Below are 21,888 nucleotides of genomic sequence, written 5' to 3' on the forward strand. Positions count from 1 at the left end.
CATAAAACATTCATAGAAATAACACATCACATTTCACATTTAAGCCTCTTGTAAAGTTTAATCACACTGATTCATATTTGTTCCATATGTGGGGCAGTGAACTGTAAAAGCTGCCTTCTTCCTGTAAGTCTCATCTTGATTCTCATCATCCCCTTTGTCAGCAGTCCCCAAAAGCCGGTTAGAATTTCAGTATGAGTGATGCAGTTACTGTAAGGACTTCCTGCAAAAAAAAAAGCTTATTTAGATGTGCAATACATGCAAATGTGACTTTTACTTAAGAACTTCAGATCTGATCTCTGATCATATTTGATCTATTTTAAAGCAGCAGGAGTTCATTAGAAATTCGCCCCTGAGATGTAGGCAGGACACTCACTCTTGAGCTTAGAGCGGCTCACAAGCCTAACACAACATTACTGGTGCAAAAATCAAAAATGAATAAAAAATATGACTGATTTTTAAGTATTGCTCTACTGCAGCAAAATAAAATGCATGGTTAAGTTAAACAACTTTTAGGAGTTGTTGTAATTTCATTTCCAAACACTTTTAATACTGTATGCTTTTAATGTGTGTGTTTCTTCCTCCTCTTCCCCCATCACCAGCTATTTTTGCACATTACTCCCCCACTTTTACCGGAATGAACTCCTGAGGACAGAAATAGAGCTGTGAGGTTGACATCCCTGCCAGCTCTGAACCTCGACCCTGCAGTCCAAAACCATGTTACGCAACGTCGATTTCTTTTCATTTAGAAACTGTGATCAAAATAATGAGCCCCCCAAATTCTGTCATTTGGTTTTAGTCACAGCATTATTCTTGTCATGACGTAGCTACTGCGTCAAGGGGCACGTAACGAGGATGCTTGGAATGGGGAGGAGCCGCGCGTGGCGCCTCCTGCCACGGCAGTCCGCAGCAGGACCATTTTCCCGCTACCTCCTGCGCAGATCAGGTAAGCCGCTATGAGCCGTTTGAGGCCGTCTTCAGCCCGATGTTAGCCGATTTTACCCGAGTTCCTGTTTGGGGGAGGAGGGAGGGGGGCTGACGATAAAGTCCTCCGTGAAAAGAGTCACTTTCTGCAGAAAATAAACACTTATAGATACACTTTTACATTTTATATTGGCTTCAATTACAATTTTAATGATAAAAAAAAGTTTTACAGTTATTTTTATTTGGGTTCAGAGAAGGGAGTGGCTCTTTACATAGAGTGGCTGTCATTAAGAAAAACTGCATGCTATTTATGGGACGCCTTCACTGCAGGGGGATTTTATGGAAACAAATGACTAAGAATAACTTTTAGAAACTATTCGCTTTTCTTTGTTTTTTATTTTTCATTCTATTATGTTTATTTTATTTTTTTCTTTAATCAAAACAATCGAAATCTAGTAGAGAACCCCCTCTTTTGCCTGAAGGGTTGTGGTTTGGTGTGGAAAAAGTGACTGTATGGTCCTCTGCTGCATGAATAAATGTCAGATTCACCCACCCGCTAGTTAGTAGAATGTAGGTTTGACTCTAGTAATAAATGGTGCTGTCCTGTTTTCATTTTTTTTACCTGAGCTGGTGTGCATCACAAGATTTCTGTTAGTGTTATCTGACAGGGCAGTATGAACACACCATGACATTGATTTTTTTCTTTTTTCAAAGTGGGGTCAGCATGATATTCCCTTACAAGGCAGAAAATCTTTGCAGCGTTCCCATGAAGTCAGCATTTCTCCTTTTCTCTTTCAGGCCTGAAACCACAGATTTCTGGACGGTGTTGACCAGAAGACCAATTTCAAAGATGGTAGGTCTCCTTAGGATATCCCTTGTCTCTGACATGAATGATTTTGTGTGCCATTGAAGAGCCGGGTCGCCCACGTGAGCCCAGCACAGCATGAAACCAGGGGTGTTGGGTGTCATTCCTTCCGATGTGTGCACAAATGACCCACCCGAGAGGCTCCTTCCAAAAGCAATGCTCTGTGGAAATATTTCTTTATCTCTTACTTTTCTGAGTTGAAACACTTGCATTCTTTTAAAATATGTATTTAGAATTCATTTAGTTATAAGTTTGTTGTTTCTTGCACTGTTACTATGTGGGGAAGGTCTCCAGCTGTCGTGCAGAGTGATGGCTGCTGGGTTGAAGCAGAGGATCTGAGCATGTGCAGTGGGTCCTCAGCAGAGACACAGACAACATTCTGGCAGAGAGCCTTACTGCAGCAGTAATCTCTAGCACTGCAGCTGTCTCTGGAAAAAAAAACTTTTCTTTATCCTAACAAATCAAGAGCAGAGGCTTGTTCAAACCCCCTAAGATAGAGCCAAACTTGTAATGTATATGCTTTGCATTGTGACATTTCCTTTGTGTTAGAGGTATGGCATATCCAACCCTTGTATAGAGACAGGTGGTCTATATGTGCAACCTGAAACTTGCCACCCTAAATGCACTTTCCACTATTTTGCACATGAGTGAGCCACACAGACAAACACATTCCAGTCTTTAATGTGAGACATGTGCAAGTGGTCAGCTGCTGCAGAGGAGTACTCCTTCTGACCCACCGTCCAATTAGCTCTGCATTAACACAGAGCTCACTTTATGGAAGGGGTGAGCTAAGTTAAAAGACTTACGGTGATATGCAGAACACCACCACCATTTTTACAAACATTAAATGCAAAAAACAATACTAGAAAACATCTTTAAAAATATGTTTATATTTATTACTGTCTGTATTCTCTTGGGCAGGTTTTCAGAGGCACAATATCAGATGCTGCAGACTTTGATCCCACCGCTGATGCAGAGACCCTTTATAATGCTATGAAGGGTATTGGTAAGGCCTAACCACACTCGTATACTTTGGCACAGAAAGATATTTTTCTCTCTTCTCACCTTTTTCTGACAAATAAACAGGAAGAGGGGAAGATCCAGCTCCAGAGGAGTTTAGCTGTAGGCGTTGCTTCATTATGAGGGGGCATAGTTATCACACGTTTTTTTAGCAAACACATTTATTTTTAAATGCATTTATTTAAACTCTGACAATAGAACCTTCAACCTAAAATGTAAATTAAATCATAAAAATTAGAATTCACAAAACATGATGAACTGCTGCAAGAATGTTCATGGGAAACTGTATGCAGCATCACTTTCTATTGAATATTCTAACCAGGATCAGTTTGTTACCATGACCTAGGGAAACTTTGTTTCTTTCTAGAGAAATGTTTCGCTGGATAATTTTTCAGGCGCACTGGTTGGGGTTGATCAACTCCAAGGTCATCTGGGTTTGATGAGTGAATCCGAGTGCTGCTGCCCCTGTAGCCACTCCAAGTAGAAGTAGAGCTGATGTGCTCGTCGCCACGGTGCTTGACTACACTTGCCTGGCTGATGCTGAAGTAGATTTAGTAGATTTAGTAGATTTAGTAGTGTATTTCGTGCTCTCTTTTCTTTAGCCAAGTTCTTATGTTATAGGGCACAACCATACTGAATGTGAAACAAACGAAACAGTAGCACCTGTCCTGCAGGGGGCCGTGTTTGTGGATTGGCGGCCTGGGCCTGAAGAGGGGATTAAGCGCTGCATTCTAAGACCACTGTTTGGAATGTGAATGAGAAGTCAGGAGAGACTAAAAATGCTGCTTTCATTCCACAGGTAGCGACAAAGAGGCGATCCTGGACCTGGTCACCGCTCGCAGTAATGCACAGAGGCAGGAAATCATCGGAGCATATAAATGCAGCTTCGGAAAGGTGTATTTTCCAGATGTTTTATTTTTATTTTTAGACCAAAAAAACTAACCTGCCAAAGTTTTCATGAAGCATGAATGTTTGAGTTCACTCTTATTTATTCTTGTTTCACCAGGACCTGATTGAAGATCTGAAATATGAGCTCACAGGAAAGTTTGAGCGTCTCATCGTCAGTCTGATGAGAACTCCGGCCTACCTTGATGCTAAGGAGATTCATGATGCAGTCAAAGTAAGATGCTTCCTATCCTGTCAGGTCCTCCCTACCATTATAGCCACTGTTTCACTTTTAGCTTGGCTGTGTTTTAAGGGAGTTGGAACAAATGAAAGATGCCTGATTGAAATCCTTGCCTCCAGAAACAACAAACAGACACAGGACATGGTAGCAGCTTACAAGGATGGTGAGACAAACTAAATTCCTGCATTTTGTGGAGGGATTATGCTTTTGATTAGGATTGTGTTTTATTTATTTATTTTTTTTACTTTATGGTGTCAGCTTATGGCAGAGACATGGAGGAGGACATAATCACAGATACTTCAGGTCATTTTAAGAAGATGCTGGTTGTTCTAATTCAGGTCAGTGTGTTAGACAAACATTATTATTATTCCAGTAAAGGACAGATTTATCCTCTTGTAGGTAACAAAATAGGGGTTTGCACCCACATTTCCAGACTGATTAGCAGTAATTTTCTGTTTTGTTTGATGATTCTAGGGGACCAGAGATGAGTCGGGGGTGGTGGATGCAGACTTGGTGCAGCAGGATGCACAAGTGAGGACTGCATTACTTTCATGATGTACATTCATTTGACTTCAAACCTCATTATAAATATGTGAAGCAATAAGGTCAAATATGTAAAAAATGAAATTATTTTGTATTTTAGAATCTGATCACACACATTTTACTTACATGTTTAGAAAAATGATTTATTTTTCCTCTTTATGCATTTGAAAACTGATTATATTTTCTCATTTATTAAAGGTTATGTTGCTTTAGAAAATATAATTAATGACATTTGATAAACTGCAACAACAGGAGCACATTTAACGCAAATGTATACATTTAAATGATGCTTTGGTAGAGTTTACCTCGTAGCAGTTTGCTAAAAAGGTTTTTTAAATGTTTTTTAGCTTTAAAAAAAAGAAAAAAATATATATATATACAGTGTATATTAATTAAAAAACCCTGACGGATCACTAATGTCAAAATGGCACAAAAAGGATTTCCTCTATTTTTCTATGGAAAAACTTGGATTGTTTGCAGAAATGAGTTATGAAACATTTCATTCTGAACAATGCCGACACAGCTTCAAACATGAATCGTGTGGGTTTGTGCTTTATGCAGCCATTGTTTTTTTAACTCGTGCGTAGGACCTGTATGAAGCTGGAGAGGCGCAGTGGGGCACCGACGAGGCCAAATTCATCATGATCCTGGGAAATCGCAGTGTGACCCACCTCCGCATGGGTAAGCACAGCGCACATGAAGCTCAGAGCCACAGTTAGACATTCAAGGCATTCCAGCTGTGACTCGGGTCAGGAGCAGAGGGCCCTGTAAATGAATTGGTGTAGGGAGAAGTGCTTTGGAACATTTCTTTGATGCTAACTGCTTCTAAAGTCTACTGTTTGTAACTGAACTATGTAAATGTGCAACAAATGAGACTATGGTTTGATAATCGAGTGTTTCTTTCAAGCAATGTTTGACTCTAAAATATCCAATGGTTATTTGTTTTACCCATTTAAATTTGCTTTTTAGTTTTTGACGAGTATGAAAAGGTGGCAGAGATGTCCATCGAAGACAGCATTAAAAATGAACTGTCGGGAGACTTTGAGAGGCTGATGCTGGCCGTTGGTAAGTAAGAATTACTGCTTTAGATCCACATGGGTACTGTGAATTTATTCATTTAAAGCTATTCTTGCTTCTGGTGTTTCTTCACAGTCCAGTGCATAAGAAGTGTTCCCATGTTCTTTGCCAAGCGCCTCTACAAGGCAATGAAGGTAAGCATTGTTTAGTGTCATTTCTGGCTTTTTGACGACTGTGTTTCTCATCAGATTTATTTTTGTGAAAGTTTGTATTTTTTTAAACTTAATATTCCAATTTTCTATTCTCTCTCAAAAACTGGTGTCTGTTGGACTTTCAGGGTCTGGGCACAGCCGACAACACGCTAATCCGCATCATGATATCTCGCTCGGAAATCGACATGTTGGACATTCGAGAGTTCTTCCGTCTCAGATATGAAAAGTCGCTTTACAACATGATAAAGGTTGGAAGAAAAAAACAAGTGTGATTGACATAGACTCGTCCAAGTCTAATCTTATTTTGTGTGTGTGTATTTTGTTTAGGATGATACATCAGGAGATTACAAAAGAACTCTGCTAAACCTGTGTGGAGGAGATGATGAGTGAGTTCAATTATGGCTGCAGACAATAGCAGCAACCAGCTGGGGGAGACAGAGCACTACTCCTCAGTATTTACTTTTTGCAGCAATTGCAGATGGTCATTTCTAGTTTTTCTATACTAATAGGGGAAACCCGGTGTTGAAAAATTGTATATCAGAAATTAGTAATATATTACCTTGGGTGTAGTGAGGCTAAACGATGTAGCTTTGCTGAGTATGTCGTCTTTTGTCATGTCACACTGGTCATTACAGCTTAGCTGGAGAGTTCTTCCCTGAAGCCGCTCAGATAGCCTACAAGATGTGGGAATTAAGTGCCATGACCAAAGTGCAGGTTTGGGTTTCCTACATTAGATGTGCATGTTTGGCTTGGCAATGAGTGACAAAGCAAATTACCTGCAGATCCCATGTTTCTAACATCATCACACGCTTGTACTCCATGTTGTATGTGCACAGTGAAGACTATCAAGTATTATCAAAAATACTAAAAAATGCAATTATGGATTATATTGCTGCATGAAGGATAAACATCTGAAAGGTCACAGCATGGTTGGTAACCAAATCTGTCTCACAGATGCTTTTTAAAACAGCCTGCCCACCTTTTTTAGTGCTGGTGGTGTTATGAATCCAGACCTTATGAGGGCACACGCCCCCTCATATGTCGTGAGATTATTATCACAAAGCTTAGTGTGCTGTTTCAGTTGCAATCAGCCAAATAATCTGTAAGCAACAAACCATTATGTGAACTTTTTTATTTTGCATGCACTGCAGAGTTTTGGTGTTTTTCATAGAAAGCCCACAGGTTTGGCACTTTGCGTTCTTAGCCAGAGCTTACCTTGTGTAGTGTCACGTTTTATCCTTCAACCCCTTCACGCCACATGTCGCTAATTTGTACAATTCAATTCAGGACTTAATTTAGCATCACCTTGAACATAAAAAACAGAATTTTTTAAATTTAAGTGGTAATAAATTCAGGCATGAATGGGTTAAACTCATGTTCAGGAGTTTGTGTTAGTACTTACTGTCATTTATTTAATTTTTTTTTATTTTCACTGTCATAGCTGAGGCCTACAATCCGGCCTGCCTCCGATTTCGACCCTGCTGCTGATGCACAGGCCCTGAGGAAAGCAATGAAGGGATTTGGTATATCAAAAACAATTTACACCTCTGCCTTAAATTTACACTTTTTTTAAACTCATGTTATTCCTTCTTTTGTGTCTACAGGAACAGATGAAGACACAATCATTGACATTGTTACACAGAGGAGCAATGCCCAGAGGCAAGAGATCAGACAGACCTTTAAATCCCTTTTGGGAAGGGTGAGGAATGCAAACGCCACCACAAAAAAACACATCACCACAACAATCAAAAACAAGTTTAACAACCACTGAGTTTATATACATTCCCAGTGGTCTTTTAATTCTAATCATGCCGCTTTTAGCCATGATCAAAAAGACATGTGTCGTTTTCTAGGACATAGTTGCTACAAAACGACAGGAGTTCATTAGAAATTTGCCTCTGAGTTTCGGGTGGGACTGTTTATGCAGAGTAAGCCCGCCTACTTTTCCCATCATTCATCTGTTAACACCCAATCCCGCAAGCTTACAGACCCTCACCATCCCAACCTAGCATTACCGGCGCAACAAAAAGGTCTAGCAATGTCTGAGCTATCAAGCCGTACAGTTTAGAGCTAGATGCCAGCTCATGCGAGGAAAACAAAGACATAGAAGTGGACGCATCAGAGTGGAGCGGAACAGGGAGCTTGTGGCCTTCTGATTGTTACACAGACGTCAAAGCGAAAAGCTTTTTCCAGCTGCATTTTTGCGTCTCGTCTTGATTCACAATGATTTGAATAAAGAAATACCCAGAAATGCAATTTTAAACATAATTTCTTTAACATATGTTCTCTGTCATCCAAAAATGCTACATATCATGTTAAAAACCCCAAAAACTGGATTTTCATCCGAGTTCCTTTTCTTTTTCTTTCTTTAAAGCACCTCTCTTGCTTTCAGCTAACATTCTCCTTTGGTTTTCTCCCAGAATCTGATGAAGGACCTGAAGTCTGAACTGTCCAAGAATTTAGAAAGGCTGATTATCGGACTAATGATGACTCCAGCTGAATTTGATGCCAAAATGATGAAAAAGGCAATAGAGGTAATATGGGTTTTTAATAAACAAACATCTCTAAAAACAGCTTAAAAGTCTAAGGAAAACATTTGACCTCTCCTGCACTAACACATCTTGTAGCAGCACAGCATTGATTTATTAACAAGAACGCTGCAGAGTTAGACCCTGCATCCAATTAAAGATGGCTAAAAAGTAAATCACAACAATGTTTTTACTCATGATTATGGAATTTAATTGATAAAAACATCTGTGAGGTCAAATCTGTTCATTAGTTTTCAGGTTAGACCGTAATCATGTATGTGGTTTGTTAGTATGCAATGCAAAAAAGAGCGTGAACATTTAAGAGCAAATCTGGATCAAAGGTTTTCATTCATTTAATTCAGTCATTTATTTATGAATGGTTTGAGCAGAGAAATTAACTTAGTGCAATAATATCACCGGTAGTATTCAGACAGTCTTGTTAACATAAATTATTTCAAGTTTTATAATAAACAAACAAAAAAAGCAAACATTTGTGATTAATTTCAAAAAGGGTAATCAGAATTCCTTTTTTTCCACTATTCTCTTTTGCCCACTAAACTAGCATAATCCAGTCGCCGCCTAATTTTGAATTTTTTGACATTTCTTTACATCCAGGGTGCAGGGACAGATGAACATGCTTTAATCGAGATCCTGGTCACGAGGAGCAACGAGGAAATCCAAGCCATGAACTCTGCCTATCAGAGCGGTATGTTTCAATTGCTAAATAAAGATCTAAATCAATACCTTCCCCTTTAAAACCTTTCATTCCACATTCATTGTAATTTAATCCACAGCCTATAATACATCTCTGGAGGAAGACATTCAGTCAGACACATCAGGTCATTTCTGTCGCATCCTTGTTTCTCTCGTGCAGGTAGGAACCATATTTTATCATAAGAACTCAGACTGCGTACATTTTCCACACCCACTCATTGGTTGCAACCGGGCTTGTGTTTTCAGTTGCAGCTGACTCTAAAAGACCAGTATATCTCATTTTATGCTTCCACGTTTCATATTGAATGTTTTGAAATATATTTTGGGACAGACAATGGACTAAGGAGGGGAGCCGGTTTAGCTCGTGCTGGTTTGCGGTGCCTTCCGTCTGTGAAACCAGGGCTCGACTCCGGGCTGCTCCCTGTTCCCTTCTCCACCTCTGTGCCGGTCCCAAGCCCGGGTTCTTTGAGAGGGTTGCGTCAGGAAGGGCATCCGGCGTAAAACATTGCCAAGTTTACCATGCGACTTGTTCGCTGTGGCGACCCCTGATGGGAAAAGCCAAAAGAGAAACAACAACAACAACAGACTAAGGAATTTTATATAAAAAAAGTCAACTACACAAAATTTTCTTCCTTTTTTGGTCAGGGTGCAAGAGAAGAGGGTCAAGCTGATTTGGAAAGAGCCGATGCAGATGCTCAGGCGAGCTTACAGTACTTTTGTAATAAAAAAAAAATGCACTGTTGACTTTATTTATTTAAAGAATTGTTCCTCGTGTTCTTCTTAGGAACTTGCAAATGCGTGCAATGGAGAGTCTGATGACATGGAGATGAAATTCATGAGCATTTTGTGCACTAGGAGCTTCCCCCATCTTAGGAGAGGTAAAGGTCAAAACCTCAGTAAACATTCAGAAACCACATTCATGGGCTGTTAAGCTGAAGGTTAAAAAAAACATATTAGGCTATCTGCAATGATCTAATTCCACTTACTGTTTATCACAGTGTTCCAGGAGTTTGTCAGACACACCAACAAGGACATTGAACAGATAATTAAGAAGGAAATGTCAGGCGATGTGAAACATGCTTTTTATGCTATAGGTAAGATGCAGTTTTAAATCATCATTGCTTTCAGTTGTTTATGAGTTCTGTAGCCCTCTCTGCTCTCCCTTTTTCAGTGCGGAGTGTGAAGAACCAACCTTCTTATTTTGCTGACCGTTTGTACAAAGCCATGAAGGTATCTGATTTCATGCATCTACTCTGTGTGTCATACTGCAGCAGAATAGCAGGTTTCTATATAAAAAGGGTTGAAGCTTTGAGCTTTTCAGATGCTGGGGCAAAATCCGAGCAGAGTAAGTAAGGACTGATCCTCTTCATAGGGCCTTGGAACGGACGACAGAGCGCTGATCCGGATCATGGTGTCCCGTAGCGAGATTGACCTTTTCAACATTCGCAAAGAATTCAAGGAAGCCCATGACGTCTCCCTTCACGAATTCATCCAGGTAGAGACCATGATTGTAAGTCCAAGTCCTTGTTTACTAACACTCTTCTGTGCTTATGTTTTGTTCTCTAGCTTGTGTTTCTGGACTTTTTTTCGTGCTGCCTTTGATTCACACAGTGAGCATGCGACTGCACATTCTTCATCTGCTGCTGTGGTGGGATACGGTAATCTATAGCTTCCTGTGGTGGACTGCGGGTCTGTGGCTGCTGTACAGCTGTTTAGGAATTTCCCTAACCTAACTTCCTCTTCCTATTTGCTGTGTGATTGGCTGGCAGCCAGAGACAGGAAGTTCTTAAAAGCTGTTCTATAATAGCTTACAGATGAAATCACTGTGACACCAATACATACTAGTGAGCAGGATGCCATGGATTTACTTTTTGTAAGAAGATTAGGAGATTTTGCAAGAGCAAAGATTGCAAAATAGTGTTTATTCTGAAGTTTGCAAGCTTTGAAAAAAAGTTTCAAGCATTTGGTTTCCATAACTTTGTAGTTTCATCTGTGCATGGAACTGTTTTTTCAGTAGTTTTAAATGCAAGGGGTGCGGATTCTTCCTTTTTGACAAAAGCTAAATTTAGGTTTTTTTATTTTTTACTGAAATTGTCAATATTGAAATGCCCTTTAGTGGTTACAGCATTTTTTTTTTTTTTGTAAATCTTAATATTTTCTTTTAATCTGCCACCTATATAATGCTAGTTTTTCTTTCGGTCATATGGTATTTATAAAAATAGAAACGTTTTTTCATGTTTCTCGTCTTTGTTACTGTTGCTATTTTCAGGAGAAATTAAAGGGAAAACGCCCATTTGAAAGCGTTTAGAGACATTTTGCTGCGAGAAAAGGTCACGGCGACTTTATTTATTTATGTTTTATTTAGATGAATATACTAATATACACATTAGAAATGATTTTTTTATACAAAGTAATAAATAAATAGTACACTTAAGTCACAAAATCAGTTCCAAAACATGTGGACATGTAGATATCCATTTACCATAAGTTCACCTGGAAATAGCAATCTGATGATCCTCAGAATACTTTTTACCAGGAAATTAGATCTTTCTCACATATTTGCAGTGCAGTATACGCCATGGTATGTATTTCCATATTTTTTGTGTAAACTTTTAACACCCAAAATACCCTGTGGTTTGTTAAAATGAAAATCAGTTAATTTAGTCAAGTTTACATGTAAAAATGCAGTACAGTTTTGACAATCTCCAATTTGAAGCACGACAGCTAAACCGTAGATCGTTTTCAGTTGGCTTTTCCCTCGAGGAAATAGTGGTGGAGTAGTTTAGAGTTACCACTAAACATTTCAAATGCACCCACACATTTCAGAAATTCAAACACCACTAAATAACTGCAATGTCCTTTTTCTAGCAAATATGATTCCTAGAAAAAAAATAAAGAAATGTAACATTTTTGGACTGGAAGAGATGGTCAAAAAACAGCCTTTCGTATCTGTTTACACCTAAATTCATTTAAAGACCCACTCTAAGGAATATTGTGTTTTTAACACTCTTTTGGCATTTTTCTTATGATAGAGGACATATATAAAGACAATTAAGCGTAAAATTGCGTTTCTGGGTATTTGTTTATTCAAATCATTTTGAATCAAGAGCAGATGAAAAAATGTCGTTGGAAAATTCTTGTTGCATTGAAGTAGAACCTACAACGGCTCCCTGCTCCATGCATACGCTTGTAGACAACAAGATCCATGCACATTTTTGTTTTCCTCATCTGAGCTGAGCTGGCATCTGGCTCAAAACTGAACAGGTGGATTGCTCGAATATTGCTCACCCTTTTTTTATTGCAACCGTTTAGGTTGGGGGTGTGAGGGCTATAAGCTAAAGGGAGAGAATGTAAAAAGATGATTGAAAGGAAGTAGGGGTGATTTTACTCCACACTAACAGTCCTGCCCACAACTCAGTGTTGAATTTCTTATATGCTACTGCCGCTCTGGGGAAACTATGTCCTAGAAAACAACAGTTTAAAATTTTGTTTTAATTATGGCTTAAAAAGCCATGGTCACAATTAAAGGACCACTGGGGGACGCTTTTACAATATATCAAAATATAATCAGAGTGGGACTTTAAAAACAAAATATGTAATATTAAAGTTTGGCTGTTGGCAAATATGTTGGTTACAAAACTAATTTGATTTCTTTAAATGTTAAAATGACCTGCCATGGTCTGTAGTTTAAAGCATGTAGTGCATAGTTGAGTAACAGTTGAACCTTTAGGTGCAAAAAACATGCAACAATTTGACAGCATGCCCTCTTGTCTGTACTCGCCTATGGTGTATCATCTCTATCATCACACCTCTCTCTGAAAGCAGTCTTGTAGCTGGCCTGTCAAACTCAGTACCACCAAATGCTCCCCGGCTCTTTCTCTGCTATTGTGTCTGCATTCACACATGAAATAAACCCTTTACTGGCCTTAGGTCAAGTTTTCAATTGCATGCAAAGAAGCTTGTTTAACACCTCTGTTTCAAACATGATGCCTGAAGACACATGACACAAGAGAGTTGTGTTACTTTTGCTAACCTGAAGTTTTGAAAGACTTTTTTTAAGAGTCAGATGTCCTTTCGTGTAACAAGCTCCTTGATCTAACTCCACTGGGTTTGTAGGGCTGCTTCTCTAAGACCCTGAAGGCAGTGAGAACTGTGTTTTGGCTCTCATCTTACCAGAACTGTAAACCTTGACTTGGTTTATCTTGTCATCCAGGAGTATATGCCCTCAATCATGAAATAAGACTTAGGTGAGCCTACAGTGGGGAAATTCAGGTGTTTCTGCAGTTCTAAATGTGCACACCTAAAACAGACCTCTTAGGTATTTTTCTTTGATTGGTATGTGTGTTTTATCTAAAGAGCTTGTTGTACATTAAGATCTGGAGCTGGGACCTTCTTTTTACAAAACCACTTTTTTGGGATAGATTTACCACTATTATAAGTGCTTATAAATACCCCAAAGGGCATTTCATCCTTGCTATATCCCTATAATAGCACATACAATCTCTTTGTCATTTCAACAAAGGAATACCAATTTCAGCCAAACTTTGCTTTATCTGTTTAGGTTAGTAACCTAGGTAATATAATAGAAGTGTTCCCCAATTACTACCATTGGTACCACTTCCCACTTCTGAGATAATAAGCCACATGTACCCGAATGGGTGCTATGGGTTCTTTGGTTGTTCGGACCTGTAAGGGTCGTGGACAAGAGCGGCTTTGTCTTAAGGGGAAACTGGGTTGGTCTTGAGGCTTCAGTTCTTTTGAGGCTCGTACAGGCACCTCAATGTTTGTCATGTAAGTGGAACATACCATTGTTAAGAATGTGCTAAGTATATTGGTAAGTCTTTGTAAGAAAAATGTAAGTTATACGCACTTATGACGTGCGGGTGATGCTGTTTTATGCTGCCCTTACGCCACACTTTAGTCATCAGTTAGGTGCACGCGTTGGCGATTACTGACCGTGCAAAAATGCTGTACGCACAGGGTGTCCAGGTGATATGTAAGTGCCAGTAAGACACCCACAGGATGCTCACATAAACTACACCCTGATTGTTTAATTTCCTAAATTCTAACAGCCAGGCTGCACGCAAAGAGGGCACACTTATCACTTGAACACCACTAATAGGCTCCTTGTGCAGTGTGCAGGGATGTTGTAAAAATGAAATACCCATATGACAGGCCTGCATTTCATCTACCTTACTCTTACTTACCCTTGTGTGTTGTTTAAGGGTGTATTCAGACTGGACAGAACAAGAACCAGAACAAATTTTCATTCTGATTCATTAAATTCAATTAAATTCAATTTTATTTGTATAGCCCCAAATAACAACAGTCGTCTCAATCGGCTTCGTACCGGTTACACCCAAGTGGACCAGGTCTGGGACCAGGAACTAGATAGATAGATAGATAGATAGATAGATAGATAGATAGATAGATAGATAGATAGATAGATAGATAGATAGATAGATAGATAGATAGATAGATAGATAGATAGATAGATAGATAGATAGATAGATAGATAGATAGATAGATAGATAGATAGATAGATAGATAGATAGATAGATAGATAGATAGATAGATAGATAGATAGATAGATAGATAGATAGATAGATAGATAGATAGATAGATAGATAGATAGATAGATAGATAGATAGATAGATAGATAGATAGATAGATAGATAGATAGATAGATAGATAGATAGATAGATAGATAGATATAAACTTTATTAATCTCCCAAAGGAGAAATTCAGGTGTCCGGTAGCAAAACACACAACCACACACAACAAACAACAGTAAAAAGACAGTTCACAAAATAATATCAGTTCATATCAGGCAGGTTCATTAAACAGCCTGATAGCTGTAGGGACAAATGAGTTCTTAAAGCGCTCTGTCCTGCAGCGCAGTGAAAGGAGCCTATTACTCCGTGAGCTCCTCTGACCAGACATCGTGTTGTGCAAGGGATGTCTGGGATTGTCCAGGATGCTCTGAGTCAAAGCCCTCATTCTCTTCTGCAGCACAGATCCCAGAGAGTCCACCCTCCTCCCGATCACAGATGCACATCTCTTAATCAGTTTGTCCAATCGAGTGCAATCCCTCGTGGTCATACTGCCACCCCAGCATACAACCCCATGGAAGACAGCACCCGCCACAACCGACTGATAAAAGAGGAGCAACATGTCAGTACATACATCAAAGGACCTCAGCTTTCTCAGGAAGAACAGCCTACTCTGCCCTTTCTTATACAGAGCATGAGCCTGCTCATGAACTGCTCTCTGACCCATCTTTGGAGGTGGTTTTGGTTCGATACCAATCGAACTGAACTTCAGTTTGCTCTGAGTTTCCTCAGTTTAAATAGGCTCCGTGCTCAGAGCGGAACAACTGTGGACGGGAATGGATGTAAACAGAATAGGAACATGGAAACGATGATGATAAGACACGGCAACTCATTTTCAGATAATGTAGACTCATTAAAACAACTTTTGACATTATATACATTTTCTTTCACACTTTTTTACGACAATCTATATGTCATAAATACTTCTCAGAAGTACGGGTAAATAAACATTGTGATCCTTGATGTTGATACAGACGTTCAAAATTGGTCAGTGAGCAAATAAAGTTTGAATAAGTGAAGTATCCTGACAAGGATTGCAAAGCGTATTTCATTTATTCTTTCTCTTGTTGCTTTGCCCCACCATCATAATTCCTGGCCAATGACTGAAGAGATCTTTAGTCAAGTGTTTTTGTTTACTTGCTTTGGTTCGTAACATAAAAGTCTGCTTGTCGGCAGTCTGAATACAGATCAAGCGCAAGGTTCAGGACCCGATCTGGACCAAATTAAGCAAACTCGGCCTGGACCAATGGACTTTTGTAATCTGAATACACCCTAAGTGTTTGCTACAACCTGTCAGAACAGAACAGTACAGTACAGGTTTGCCCATTTTCTGCCCATATCCACCTGTAAGGACAGTTGTGACTAAGGCCTTAGAGGGGATGGTGATACCTTGAAAACTTTGGTTACTTGTCCATAAGAAAGACTCTTTCAATGTGGGGTCCCTGTGCAACACTCCCAGGATTTACCCTCAAACCCCCTTTCCTCCCTCTGTGTATTCTCAAGCCCTTTTCTGTATCAGTACTTGCTTTTTCTATGCATATGATGATTGTGCTTCCTCTGAAGTGCTCATTCTACTCAGTGTCATATGCCTTTCTTAGTATCCTGGCTGTAGGTCATCTTCTGCCTTTGCGCTCGCTGACTCCAGTGGTTCTGATCTAAGTTCATCCGTAGCCTCAGTAGACCCCAAAGAAAGACAAACTATCTTACAACAAGATAGGTTGGTTATTACAGCACCGTCAGTGATAAAACCAATGGAAAATCTCAATAGATTTGTTAGTGTGTAAGTAACAACAATAATGCAATATGAGGATTGATGACAAAACTATCGGGTTAGTTACTGCATTGTAAGAGAGCAGGAAAAGCACAAATACAAAAAAACTGGAGCATCTGGTACAAGACAAGAAACAGTCAAATTAATAGCTGCAACATGCATTTACGGCTATGTAAAGAAAGACCCTCTTCCTAGATTTGGAAATTGTTGGAACGACTAGTAATATTAATTCTGAGAACAAGTTCTCTGTTATATTAAAAATATGCAACTATGCGCTCTTTCAGATAAGATGGAGCTTTCAGTTTAAAGCTTTAGTATGTTATTAAAAAAATTTTGAAACCTATTTTAATTTTTAACAGCGAGCCAAAGAAGATAAAATAAGTGAAATATTTTTCTACCAAATTTTATTAAAAGTCTGGGCAAATAATGACCAAACAAGCCTCAAGTCATGACCTAAAATGGCCACAAAAAAAAACAATGTTCCTAAAAAAATATATCGAATCACAGCTTATCGATTATACCACTTCTATATCAATCAATTAATAACAATGGTAAGGATTTATTTAAAAAAGGCTTGGTTTGTTGCCTTATATGTGCTAATTTAAGCAAACGTGAACTTTTTTTTTGGCTTAGAACTGTAAGTCGCATCCACTTCAGTAGTTCTTAGTTTGACCGTTGTGAGATTTTTATTTTTAGTAGTGTGGCAACAACTGATGACACTTGTTTTGCATTTGAAAAAAAAAGAACAAAAGCTGATTCTACTCTTCTATTAACATTTACCGTCATGTAATATAATACCCACACATGACAGTCCTGATTTCGGTACCATATATTCATTAAGCCTGCTCTTACCTCCTTGTACCAAATAGGTTTGATGCATATTTGCATCAACAGGGGTTTAGCCTCAGTCTGGCCAAAATCACATATTTTGTCCTCCCTCCTCTCTCCACTGTGTTTTGCAGTTTTATAGGATAAAAACAATATTTTTTGAAAAACCAGCTGGCTGATTTTGTTTTCCTCTTTAATTTTGTGATCTTGTTATGGCTAATTTGTCATCTTTTATTTGTTGTAAATGATTGTATGATTTATAAAGGGTATGCAAAAACGGGCGAGTCCCGAACAGGAACAGTTCCTGTAAAAGCATTGTCCTTCATGTAACATTATCGTAATAGCGGTTCAAAAAAAAAAGAGCAATTATTTATGAGAGCTTGCTGACATAAGGGTAATTCCCTGCTCAACTCTTTACAGTTTTTTTTGTTGATTCAAGTAATTTTGTTCTGTAGATTTGATGTTGTGTAACATAAAAGTAAACATAGCTTTCCAGTTTGAGCATATTGAAGAAACGTTAGCGGAAGTTTGAATGTTTCATGGTGGTTCTAACTCCCGGCCTGTTTGTGTTCTGTCCCTTTTCAGGGTGACACGTCAGGAGACTACCGTAAAACCCTGCTAATTCTCTGCGGAGGGGAAGATTAAAGCTGTCACGCCTCTGATGCATTGCTCACAGACTTCAGTGACCACAAGACAAGCCTGTACACAGTCAAAACAATGGTGGTTAATGTCAGTATCTGTTGCCAGTGTTCCCAATTGCTGCCACTCCTCAGCCAAATCAAGTCCTCCACTTACTGACAACTCCCCAGCACTGCAAGCCAGTTCTCTGCCTTCATGTCTAATATACAAGAATATTGTTTTTTATTTTTTAAACAATGTGACATGACTTTAGGCTTCATGTAGTACTGTGCTCACGCTGTGCCTTTCAATTTTTGCATGTTAGGAAATTAGTGACATTTTTCAAATATCTAATAAACCTGACCTGAATTTAAAAATATATATACTTTCTTCCTTTTGTTAGTTACATGATTGTTTTTTCCCCCTTTCAAATGTTGTGTGTTCTGTGTGGGTGTGTGATTTGCAGTCTGAATGGCATTTTAATAACTTCCATTGTTTATGCTAGCAATAAAAATAGGCTGAGCAAATTGGGAACTTCATAGTTTTTTTTTAAGGGTACTCCCATTCCAGCTGAAGCTCTTCTTTTTGGTAAACAAACTCAGAAATGGTGCAAAGTAACTGCTGCTTACAAATGATCTGTACCTGTGGGAAACAAATGCAGGTAATTATAGCATTTAAATGTGTTAATATTAGATTATAGCTTAAATAGCGTAAATATGAATATAAATAAAACTAAATTACTATATTTGTGTTTTTTTTTTAACATCGACACTGGTCAACATAAGTAAGCAAGCTGATGTATGATGTGCACTTTGAAGCATTTGCATGCCACAATCTTCTCATTTCCATGTGCAACTTGTATATTTTTTGAAATGCAGGACGAAACTGCAAAGAAGCTGCATGCGCTCTTGGCAGTGTCTCGGTTTGTTGCATATGTGTGAGTGCAGCTGCTGTCAGGGCCATTTCGTGTTTAAAAAGGAAAGAAGAAAAAAGACTTGTGCGGCGAGGAAATCCCCTGCAGTACGCCAAAATCCAAATCAACCAACAGAGTCTGCAGCAGTCAGTCAGTCTGCTTTTTTTAATGGCACACCCAACCTGAAATTACTTCATTTGATGATAATTACATGAGATTAGGAGATAAGTGTTAAAGCTTTATCAGCAAATCGATATGCATGCTTTTCGTGTGTTTCCTTTTTGACAGCAGGGGGAACTTCTTTGTGGTAATGCTGTGTTTGAATCAGATAGATTATAGTTCAGGTATTTTACCCCATGTTGTAGTTTTTCTGCAATTTCCATGACCCTGGTGCCATCATGATGTGATCAAGTAAAGAAGCAATGCATGATGGGCCCATTCAATATTTTGCACACTATTTTTGCATTTTCCTTCATTTTACTGCCACTAAATGGTATTAGATGTGGTGACTAGAATTCTTGACAGGCATCAAAATCTGCAACATGGAGCTGCAAGCTAATGCAGAGTTTACCTAAACATGGACATTTTTCTTTTTGTGCACTTTGCATCTCAGAAAAGAGAGGCTGCACAGTTGGACACACACCAGGTTCTGTTCAGGCTGAGCCTGCAGTATAAGGCCATTTTACTGGGTTACGGGAATTCCCCATTTCACAGTGAAAATGCTTCCCCCTTATTCACCAGCTTCCTTTAAAAAGTGCCTCTCGGACACAAGCTAAATGTGTGGGTAAGTTGTTTATTTGTATCACAAAAAAACTTTTTTTGTTCTTATTATTTTTGTACCTTTGTAAAATGTCTTTTCATTAGATGTAAGTTTGTGTGCTTAAATAAGTGCTTCTACTATCGCTGCGCTTGATGACAACATGCAAAAATGTAGTAATGGAAACAGGAGCAGTCAGTAACTTGTATAAATTCTTATTCTATGATGTGAAAAAGCTGCTATTTATTCTGAAACTATAGTCAATCTTGTCTTAGACCAGAGATATTTCTAGAAATGAACGTTTTTGATGTGACAACAGTGCTACCATGTCAGAGAAACTTTTATGGTTACAAAAATATGCTTTGAGTTCATTGGAAATCTAATTATCTTGTTAGTGTCTAATGTAAGCTTGTGTGCATTCTTTTTTTTAATAAGAAGAAGTTTGTTTTTTGTGTTGGCAAAAGGATGCAGTAGCTGGGGTGGAAACCCACAGGAAGATATAGCTGAAGTCTCACAAACAAAAGGACATTTTGTGTGAGGTTGCACAGAACTAATGACTATCAGCTGCTCATTTGTTCTGCTAGAAGATGGGAGTCTAGACTGTCCCTGTGCTAAGCAGCAGTGTGAATGCATAGACTTATGTGGGGCTTAGGTGTGAAAGTTACTCTTTCTATCTTACATGTCATCCTCTCCATTGTGTATTTGCACCAAAAAGGCTTACAAAATGTAATTGCATGCTTCTTGCCAAACGTCAAACAATATATGTGTAACTTGCTTTATATTTCAACACATTACAACAGTGAGAGGTGCAAATGTGCCAAACCATTACAGACCAATGAAATGTTTGATGACAGAACCAAGCAGAAAACATCTTTTGTGTCTGACCCACATGAGCTATGGGGTTGTTTTTTCCTGCAGCTCTGAGTGGCTCTCTGGAAAACGCTCATTATTCACACAGTTTCCTGTCAACAGGATACATCCAGACAAAACTAATCAAAACAAGTGTTTGACTTCAAAATGGTAAAAGTATTTAGTGAATATTAAAAAAAAACTTTTAAAAAATTGTATGTCATGAAGTGCACTTTTAAAAATGCTGTGATGCATTTGATTCACGCGTTTCTATATTTTTTTAAACAGCAAATTTCTAAGATAAGTTTTGCATATTTATTCACAAATTACTATTATTTAATTATTTATTTTTTATTTTAATTCAGGAGCAGTTAAACTCATACTAAAACAATTATTTTATAAATGTCGCACATAATAATGGTACTAAAGACAAATGGTAAAAACCCTAAATCTAAATTTGAAACAATATTTGATCTTTTTAGGTGTGAAATATTAAATTACGTTTGCAGATTATTTCCCACAAGATGTCACTATTGCGCTATTTTTTTTTTTTTTTAAAGATGATGCCAACTAGATTTTAATTCATATTTTCTATAGTTTGTTGCTGTAAATCGCTCTGAAATCAAATGAAACCCACACACCGGAGAGGTTGCATGAACATGATCTGCTTAATTAACGGGCTATGTATAGGAATCACCACTTTTATGAAAAGCAGCTTTCCCAATACAGTTTCATTCTTTATTTTACTTTGTTATTTGATAAATAAAACAACAATGTATATTTATGTTTTGGATTTTTTAAAGGCTTCTTTTGAAAGTAAGGACAAAAGCATCAATTTTTGGCTTCTTGTTCTTAAACAGATTTTTTTTGCTGCCTCCTGTGTTTATTCTAGTTTAAAAATGAGATTTTAGTTAAACGGCTAATGAAAAGGATAACAGTAGAGTATTTAAAACAATAAATTAAATATGCACAAATGTTTTCTTTGTATTTAAATCACTAAATATCAACCATAACCTTTTTTATGTTTTCTTTTGTCCGTATGAATTTAACCTGCTGTTACCCTAATGCAGTATTCTCCATCCAGCACTTGAGTCAATTAATTGATGAATTATCTACCAAGAAATCAAAAAAACAATGAACATAGTAGGAACAGTTCAATCTACTTTTTACATACAGCTAAAAGATGATAAATAAAAACGTAAATATAATGTGAACAGATAAACACCATAACATTCAACAAGTAAAACCATTTCAACTGGGCAAAATAATTCCAAGTAATACAAATATAATTTACAATTTATAATTTTTTGGGGGATAATTTTTTTGGCCTTTCCTTTTAATCTTTTTACGAAAATTTCAACTACAAGTCAGGAAAAGACTCAGAAAGACCTTAAATGTTAAAACACAGCAATTAAATAAACCAAGCTCAAGTTATATTTAATTTTTTGAGTAATTTTTCTTGTGAAATACTTCTTACCGTCCTTTTTGTTGGTAAAAACTTTCAAGTGGAATTTTTTTTCACCTTTAAATTTTAAGAAGCTATTTCTCTGTTGGCATTGTAATGAAAAAAAATACACAAATACTTTTGGAGACT

General features: G+C 38.0%; 1 protein-coding gene across 2 annotated transcripts; it reads left to right on the forward strand.

Annotated features, from left to right (window-relative positions):
* The first annotated feature begins 824 nt into the window (after window positions 1-824).
* Window positions 825-18,156, forward strand: anxa6 (annexin A6). 2 transcript variants are annotated; one of them, XM_011480345.2, is made up of 25 exons: window positions 825-943; window positions 1,720-1,774; window positions 2,708-2,792; window positions 3,606-3,700; window positions 3,813-3,926; window positions 4,005-4,095; window positions 4,191-4,270; window positions 4,407-4,463; window positions 5,063-5,156; window positions 5,445-5,540; window positions 5,628-5,686; window positions 5,830-5,952; window positions 6,032-6,090; window positions 6,340-6,418; window positions 7,146-7,227; window positions 7,309-7,403; window positions 8,125-8,238; window positions 8,848-8,938; window positions 9,027-9,106; window positions 9,592-9,645; window positions 9,731-9,824; window positions 9,945-10,040; window positions 10,118-10,176; window positions 10,319-10,456; window positions 17,743-18,156. In XM_011480345.2, the coding sequence occupies exons 2-25, from the start codon at window positions 1,772-1,774 to the stop codon at window positions 17,800-17,802; spliced, it is 1,998 nt and encodes a 665-aa protein (XP_011478647.1). In that variant the 5' UTR covers window positions 825-943; window positions 1,720-1,771; the 3' UTR covers window positions 17,803-18,156. The 2 variants fall into 2 exon arrangements, with proteins under 2 accessions (XP_011478647.1, XP_011478646.2); XM_011480344.3 differs by having other exon boundaries at window positions 853-943; window positions 10,319-10,441.
* The last annotated feature ends 3,732 nt before the right edge of the window (window positions 18,157-21,888 follow it).

This window comes from Oryzias latipes, chromosome 10, assembly GCF_002234675.1.
Source record: "Oryzias latipes chromosome 10, ASM223467v1".
NCBI lineage: Eukaryota > Metazoa > Chordata > Actinopteri > Beloniformes > Adrianichthyidae > Oryzias > Oryzias latipes.

Excerpts from the sequence above, each read along its gene's own strand:
- anxa6 (XM_011480345.2), top strand. Across the intron at positions 4,096-4,190 it reads GGTAGCAGCTTACAAGGATG|CTTATGGCAGAGACATGGAG; the intron begins GTGAGACAAACT and ends TTATGGTGTCAG. Across the intron at positions 7,228-7,308 it reads GAAAGCAATGAAGGGATTTG|GAACAGATGAAGACACAATC; the intron begins GTATATCAAAAA and ends TTGTGTCTACAG.